General features: G+C 37.3%; 1 protein-coding gene across 2 annotated transcripts in view; it reads right to left on the bottom strand.

The window, feature by feature from the left end:
• Window positions 1–460: 460 nt before the first annotated feature.
• LOC121320418 (PAX3- and PAX7-binding protein 1-like) overlaps window positions 461–8,801 on the bottom strand; it is a 43,506-nt gene continuing 35,165 nt past the window's right edge. The window contains exons 16-18 of one of the 2 annotated variants that reach the window (XM_041258732.1): window positions 3,914–4,060; window positions 1,765–1,919; window positions 461–1,351 (exon numbers count right to left, since the gene is read on the bottom strand). In XM_041258732.1, coding sequence (XP_041114666.1) covers window positions 1,234–1,351; window positions 1,765–1,919; window positions 3,914–4,060 — 420 coding nt within the window. In that variant the 3' untranslated portion in view covers window positions 461–1,233. The remainder of the gene's footprint in view (window positions 1,352–1,764; window positions 1,920–3,913; window positions 4,061–8,801) is intronic. The other variant, XM_041258731.1, reaches the window with a different exon arrangement.

Raw genomic sequence — 8,801 nt, 5'->3', positions numbered from 1 at the left:
AACCTGCCTACACACACACACACACAATCAATGTTTGGAAATTCTGGCCTGTGAGTGGTTAAAACCTCATCATAGGAGCAAACATAGATTTAACTATTGCCCTCACATCCATACACCACTGGGCAATAGTCTCAGTCCGTCATGCGATTCGTTCATATCACTGCCAGTCCCGCCCCTTTTTAAAGGAACGCCCTCCACCTCCACTCCTAAACAAGATAAAAATGGCTGAATAAACTGCTGAACGGCAATTCTGTGACAGGAACTTAATTATAAAATGTACTACAAAAGAAAGAAAGAAAAAAACTTGCAGTTTGAACTTCAAAAACATGTTTTGGTCAGTTTAGAATCCTTATTTATATTAGGTCTACACAGAGTAATTTATCAAAATGCGACAGACCCCCACCCACCCACTCACTTCAGCTTTCCACTTCTTAGGATGCATTTTGTTTTAACAAAAGGTTGATGTTAGGGCACACAAGTGCTCTAAACATCTGAACACTAAGTATGAAGCTGAGGTTATCACTTACTGAGGGCTGTCAGGATCAATCGGGTAAGTCTGGTCTTAACTTTTGATTTATGTTACCATATTAAAATGAATGGATGCTAATATGAACCATCTATATGCAGCAAAGGTGTGCAATGAGTTTATGTAGGTTTTAATTCAGTTTGGGAAAATCATAACTGCTGCATCCCTAATACAGTATACAGGTAATTTAACATGGGAAATAAAGGCCATTCACAAGTGATCCCTATGTTGTGAGGTGGTCTTCCATACAGGAGATGTTTGAGTTTTGACTATTAAGTGATGCACAGTACCAAACTTTTAAAAATACCAGAAAATGCTACGGTACACAATTCATAACTCTAGGAGAACAGAATCTTTCCAAACAGCAACATTTATTAAAACAGGCTGATAAAACTTTTACACCACCAGCAAATTCAAATATAAGCTTTATTCTGTTCCCCCAAAAAGCTGTGACTTGATAACTTGGTTTATATTTCTTTGTTTGTTGATACAAATGTAATTCCACAGATAGGATGAATATTACTGCATGCCTAAAGAATTTAGAAAACTGGAATTCAGTAGTTTACAAAAATCCTGTTTGTTATACACAACAGTGCACCAAATGATTCCTAAATGTAACAATACAACAGGGCTTGAAGAGATCTACTGTACATATATACACATAGTTATACACAGTATAGATATAAGGCTTCAGAGTCCATTCCAAGTTATTTGCCTTCAAGTAAAGCCTTCACGTCCTTTATGCCGTGTTCACCTGCAACAGCCACCACATGATCCAGAGCACAAACACTTCCCAGAAGTTTAACCACCTGTTTTATATGTTCCCTACGAGAGAACATGAATGTATGTTATGATTTGCTTCAAAAACCACATTCCATGCACATTGGGGAAAAAAAAAAAAACACATCTGCATTTATAATACACACATTTACAACGTGTTTTTTTCATTTAACAAGCTGTGAACTAAAGAATTTAGCCAAGAACTGGCTTTGCACACCAATTTCGTAATTAAAAAAATACATATCTTGCAACAGCCCACCCTTTCAAAATACATTCTACAAAAACTAAAAGCATGTTTTTACAGTCTATGCCTGTGTGAATAATTACAGATGAACAAAAAAGGAACATACAATGTAATAGTTAAAAAGGTAAAAGAAAGCAGAAAACAAAATGCAGAAAATAAATATAAATCAATACACAGACTCAAAAACATCTTCTCCCTGTATGTAGATACTTGCCTTGCATTTCGTTTTTCCACATCTGAAACCCCAATGCTGACCCTGTAGATCGTACTGGCCAAATGCTTAAGATACCGGCAAAAGTTTTCTAACTGGGGGATGGTTTGTTGTCCTTTGATATTTGTAAACCACTGTTTTGGAAAACAATTGATGACCTGCAAAAGTACATAAGATTTATCCTCATGACCACAAGTACAATATATACCTGTTTTGTGTGATAAGAATAAAGCTACAAAAAGGTCCCCCCATAGAAACACTGTACATAGCAAAGTTAAAAATAAAAATAGAGAGTTTAGTCCCCCCACCTAACAATGTCCACAGATAAGATTGTAATAATATGTAAAGAAATATGAGAAGGGAATTCCAACAGCAATATCCAATCCACATCATTTCTGGTAATGTATAATAGTTTCTCCATTTTATACTCATTGTTAGCTGGGAGAACTACTGCAATTGAAGATACAGTAACTCAAGTAGGGCTGGGACAATGCATCGATTCGTTGGAATAACCATCAATGGATAAAATAACCAATCGATTGTTGGAAAAAACACATCTATCATTCCATTAATAGGACCGGCAAAATGTAAATCTACAGTCTTATTACTTGCCTTTCCTTTGGTTCCTAAATAAGTTTTATAATAATAATAGTTTTCAAAAGTAATAAGCATGACAAAAAACTAAATAGAAGAGACTAGAGGTAGGCTGCTTTTCAGGATCAGATTTTGCTTGTTAAATTGTTGATTTAATTTAAATTTAAAATAATGCTGTCAGATTTTTATTTATTTATTTATTTTTTTAAAACAAAATGGAAAGGAAAAATGTGCTGTTTGTGGAGTTTTAATGAGCTTCTGTGGCAAAACACGACAGCAGGAACACAAGTAAAAAACTAAAAGGAAGCAACACCTTCAGTGACATCTTATTTTGGAAAGAATTGATCCAAAAAGCATCGGAGCAAAAGAAATACCAGGCCTGATAGTGGATGTTGTCACAGAAGATTTCAGACCTGTTAGTATAGCAGAGGGAGCTGCGTTTAAAAACCTGATTTGCGAATCTTGCTCCGGGCTAAGAAATGCCCTGTCGAAAGATAATCTCCAAATTCATTACTCTGGATCACGAACATGCAAAGGAAAAGCTTTGACAAGATTTAAGTCAGGAGTGTAATTCAATGTCCATCACTACCGATGTATGGACAAGCATGGCACAAGAAGTGTAACAGTCACCTGCCATTACATTAAGCAAAACTGGGAACTCAAGTGAAAAGTGTCAGCGACACGAAAAATTACAGCTGTGAAGTTTGAAGTGGCTACAAAAGTAATTGCTTGTGTTCACGACAACGCGGCCATTGTGTGCAGAGCAATGTCTTTGCTTCCTTCAAGCGAGCGTGCTGTGTTACTTTTTGGTAGCGTGGCAGGTGTGAGCTGTGCAGGGTACAATATAAATCTCTGCATTTAGAAAAGCGTGGAGGATGTATGACAAGTCCATACGTTCGTGGCAGCAGCAAGGAGACTAGTTGCACATTTTAAAGAGTGAGATGGCAACAAGCGCTTTAAATAAGAAACAATCATAAATGCTGAATACAGAAAAAGCACCACTCAAGTTAATACAGCTCTGGAGAGAGCACAGACTTCGTTACGTTGGACTAGTAAACAGTTAAATCCTTGTGTTCTTGTGTTTTTTTCTCTAATCCGGCTGCTGTCATGTTTTATTAACTTTGTTGGGAACCTCACGACAGTTTGACTAAACATAAATAATTAGAAATGTGTAGTTTTAAGTTAATCTGGAGAAATGTTTCACTTTTTGTGATTAGATTTGATGAAAATATATGTACTTATTATTTTACACGTTTTTTTTGCATTCTGAAAAAACGATGCATCGGGTCTTTATGAAAACGATGTATCAATAGTAAAAACACACTATTGTTCCAGCCCTAAACTCAAGTACTGTAAACTGCGAGGATCGTGGGACGTACCCTGTTTTTCTGAACAGCAATTAACACACAAGACCACAGATCTGTAAGATTAACAAAACAAGCAGAAGTTTCATTCAGCACAAGTATTTCAATAATACACAAAAACATGCAGGCTTCTCTAAAACCCCAACATCTTCATAATTTCAACAGAAAGTATCTTTGTACAGCAGATAACTTACACTTTGGCTTTTTGTTATGCTATCTTCCCCAGGATCAGAGTTTTGCAGCGCTGAGAGAATGTAACGATTCAACAGGCTGTCCACTGCCAACTCTCGTAGACATGTATTTGACAGTATTCCATGCCACTGAAGAATATTTCCAAGAAGCTGTAATAAAACAAACCAAAACAAAACAATCAATTCCCCTTTTCAACATTTACCAAGATCACGGAACAAAACATACAGGGCAAAGTAAATCATTATAATAACAAATGTCAAACAATAAAGAACTGCCAAAAATGACAATGCTTTACATTCTTCTTTACAAAGTGCAATCACTCACCACCAAGGTAACATTCACTATTAGGATCACTTTGTTTTTTATGTATGTACTTATTTAAAAAGTACAGAAAGTAATAGTTATATGCACTACATTCCTTTACTGCAGTTTCACGTAAACACCAAAAAGGAAAATACTAGGTCTGTGCAGCCCACAAGAGTTCAAGAAATAAATTCAGTATCACTGTCATTGTTTCTGATCCTCTTTATGAAAAGCTAAGTATGACTTAACCTTCGGAGAGAGCCAATGAAACTCATATGATCTAGGAAGCGAAGCTGTGCTCCATAAGGAATATCAATGAAATTCACGTGCTCTAGGAAGTGGAGCTGTGCTCCATAAGGAATATCAATGAAACTCACGTGCTCTAGGAAGTGGAGCTGTGCTCCATAAGGAATATCAATGAAACTCTCTAGGAAGTGGAGCTGTGCTCCATAAGGAATATCAAGCTCTAGGAAGTGGAGCTGTGCTCCATAAGGAATATCAATGAAACTCACATGCTCTAGGAAGTGGAGCTGTGCTCCATAAGGAATACCAATGAAACGCATGTGCTCTAGGAAGTGAAGCCGTGCCCCATAAGGAATACCAATTAAACTCATGTGCTCTAGGAAGTGGAGCTGTGCTCCTCAAGGAATATCAGTGAACATAAGAAAGTTTACAAACAAGAGGAGGCCATTCTTCAGGGAGGTGGGAATTTACATCAAACTTGCAAAGAGTCTTCAGTGGCGGATTTGCAGACTCATACAAGCTCCGCTCATAAGAACATAAGAAAGTTTACAAACGAGAGGAGGCCATTCGGCCTATCTTTTTCGTTTGGTTGTTAGTAGCTTATTGATCCCAGAATCTCATCAAGCAGATTCTTGAAGGATCCCAGGGTGTCAGCTTCAACAACATTACTGGGGAGTTGATTCCAGACCCTCACAATTCTCTGTGTAAAAAAGTGCCTCCTATTTTCGGTTCTGAATGCCCCTTTGTCTAATCTCCATTTGTGACCCCTGGTCCTTGTTTTTTTTTTCAGGTTGAAAAAGTCCCTTGGGTCGACACTGTCAACACCTTTTAGAATTTTGAATGCTTGAATTAGGTCGCCGCGTAGTCTTCTTTGTTCAAGACTGAACAAATTCTTTTAGCCTGTCTGCATATGACATGCCTTTTGAGCCCGGAATAATTCTGGTCGCTGCTCTTTGCACTCTTTCTAGAGCAGCGATATCTTTTTTTATAGCGAAATGACCAGAACTGAACACAATATTCAAGATGAGGTCTTACTAATGCATTGTACAGTTTTAACATTACTTCTCTTGATTTAAATTCAACACTTTTCACAATGTATCCGAGCATCTTGTTGGCCTTTTTTATAGCTTCCCCACATTGTCTAGATGAAGACATTTCTGAGTCAACCAAAACTCCTAGGTCTTTTTCATAGATTCCTTCTCCAATTTCAGTATCTCCCATATGATATTTATAACGCACATTTTTATTTCCTATGTGCAGTATCTTACACTTTTCTCTATTAAATGTCATTTGCCATGTGTCTGCCCAGTTCTGAATTTTGTCTAGATCATTTTGAATGACCTTTGCTGCTACAACAGTGTTTGCCACTCCTCCTACTTTTGTGTCGTCTGCAAATTTAACAAGTTTGCTTACTATACCAGAATCTAAATCATTAATGTAGATTAGAAATAGCAGAGGACCTAATACTGATCCCTGTGGTACTCCACTGGTTACCACACTCCATTCTGAGGTTTCTCCTCTAATCAGTACTTTCTGTTTTCTACATGTTAACCACTCACTAATCCATGTACATGTGTTTCCTTGAATCCCAACTGCGTTCAGTTTGAGAATTAATCTTTTATGCAGGACTTTGTCAAAAGCTTTCTGGAAATCTAAATAAACCATGTCATATGCTTTGCAATTATCCATTATCGATGTTGCATCCTCAAAAAAATCAAGCAAGTTAGTTAGACACGATCTCCCTTTCCTAAAACCATGTTGACTGTCTCCCAGGACCCTGTTACCATATAGGTAATTTTCCATTTTGGATCTTATTATAGTTTCCATAAGTTTGCATATAATAGAAGTCAGGCTTACTTGTCTGTAGTTACCTGGTGCAGTTTACCACGGTAAACTTGCGGTATCTCGAGGCACGTCAAACATACCAGTTACTGTACAGCTTGAAGTGTAAAACCAGCACTTTCCAGCAGAGTGCACCAGAGAGTTTTCCGAATGCCCCCCCCCCCCTCCCCCCATAGAATGTATATGTATACTGTTGTTCCTTAACAGTATTATTTCTGCTGTAGATTAGTTTCTCCCTGTAGGAGTGTCGTGTGAGCACTGTATTAACGAACTTTTTTTTTTTTTTTTTTTTAATGAAATATATTTCATTGACAATTATTTGCAAAACAAAAAATTATCTAATTCTATGTGAAAAAAACAATATCTGCCCAAACAAATGCTATTCAAATATTGTTCCTGGAACACTTATTATTATTATTATTAGTATTATTATTATTAATAATAATAATAATAATAATAATAATAATAATAAATTGGGTTAGGGTGACCAGGCGTCTGACAAAATTGGGATCGCCCTGATATTAGGGTTTTTGTCCCGCATGTAGAGTATGCTGTTGCAGTGCGAGATAGTCCAGCGAAATATACATATACAAAATTCCCAATCAAGGCACTGTCAGGGCGCCACTTACCCAATTTTTTGAATAAACATTGAAAACCCAGGCGTAAAATGTGAAATTAATTTTTGCATTGCATCTATGCGGCTAGCCAATCATGTTAACCTGCAGTCAGATGTGGTATGCATCATGTGTTTTTCTTGGTGCATGCGCCTATGTGTCAGGTTTTACTGGCAAAGTCACATAACGGCTGGTGTTGATAAGCCTGTCACTAAAAAGCAAAAAAGACAGAATGCAGTGGAGGACAAAACAAACGGATTCAATCATAAGCTCATGGTCAAGTCATCCAAATCAGGATTATAATTAGGCTTTCACTGACATTTCGCAGAACTGTTTAAACATTAAAATACACCAAATAATTCAGAGCACTATAAAAGCCTAAAAATAGTGGTACTTGCTTCCTTACTAAAACAGAGTGCTGTCACTTGTTAAAAGGCAAGCATGCAACATCTCTCAACAGTTGCAGCCAACATTCTCTGTCTGGTGTGGACTTGCCCATACATTGAGACTACACGTCTGCATCCACTGAATTGGTTGGAAATGTAAGGCAAAGCTTTGCCAAGTTACATAGATGTGGACATCTATTAGAAACAGTCCCAAAACTCGGTTACCCAAAAGTATCTGGCATTCTTTATTAAAGTCCATATATGCGGCACTTTCGCTGTCATGGTATTTTTCCCATCCAAGAATTTATTTTATCACTGCCGAGTCAAAACAAAAAAAACTTGCCTATTCGGGTCTAAAATTCTAACTGCTTTTAAAAAGTAAACGGCAGGTTGTTTGAACCCCGAGGTAGCTGTGCTTGATTGTACCTGTAGTGCCGAATTAAACTAAGCTACAACCAATACAGAAATACTTGGTGTGCGCTGACTTTCCAGTTTGTTTTCTGAAAGCTGTTGTTTGTTTTACGTTCTGTTCAGCAGCCTGTAGTAGCCTTTTGTTTAATGTGGGATTCTGAAGTTCTAGCGATTGATCGTATTTTCTATTAGTCACGATCTGCTTGTTTTGCTTTGTCGTCCATTTTTGGTATTTTACGTCCAATGCCGAAAACTAGACTTTAACAACCTAAATCAAAGCAATGCAGCACTGCCTGTCCCACCTGCTACGTACAGTACAGCAGGTCACAGAAAAGCAGGACAGACGCACTGATTAAAGCATCACTGTCATCTGAACAGTAAAGAAGAAAGTTAATTGCTTTGTAGTATTTTTTTTTAAAATTATACTTCTATAAGTTTTTGTTTTTGCCTAAGTGCAATGCACACAGGAAGGCGAAGGTATAAAAATGCCTATCTACAGAATAAAGATATGTAGTGCTTCTCTTGCATTGTGCAGTACTTCACAAGGTTTCTTTCCTCCTCTCACCAACTGAAAACGTCCCGATTTTTCACTCTTGGTATCTGGTCACCCTACATGGGGTAGTGTGTGGTATGCGAATGTAAGGCCCACCCTCTGAGTGGGATGCTACACACTCTGGGTTTATCCAAGCTACGTGATAAATTCTCATTTATTACATAGTCACTTTATATTTGGAAGCTGTCAAACTGTAATTTAATACTTGCAGTGTAGAGTAGTAAGTATATAGATAAGTTCATCCAATGCTAAACTAATGAGCTTTTTCTATTATATGTACATAGGGCTTCTGCTTTTCAGTGTTTATGTTTAGCTATTTGACTTATGTAGATACCCTGAAAGTTTTTTGGGGGGTATTCTTCATTCATCAAGATCAGGATTTTGCTGGGTATTGAAAAAGTTACATCTGGTATGTGCTACACAAGGTAAACTTGGCAAACCAGAGTCCAGCATGGCCTTTCTTCCTTTATCTCTGACAAATCACATGAATTGTGGTCCACTGAAATTTTCCAATATCTTGTCAAAGGCCCCTGAAATG

This window comes from Polyodon spathula, chromosome 9 (genome assembly GCF_017654505.1).
Source record: "Polyodon spathula isolate WHYD16114869_AA chromosome 9, ASM1765450v1, whole genome shotgun sequence".
NCBI classification, from domain to species: domain Eukaryota; kingdom Metazoa; phylum Chordata; class Actinopteri; order Acipenseriformes; family Polyodontidae; genus Polyodon; species Polyodon spathula.
This window is presented reverse-complemented; position numbering and strand designations above follow the sequence as displayed.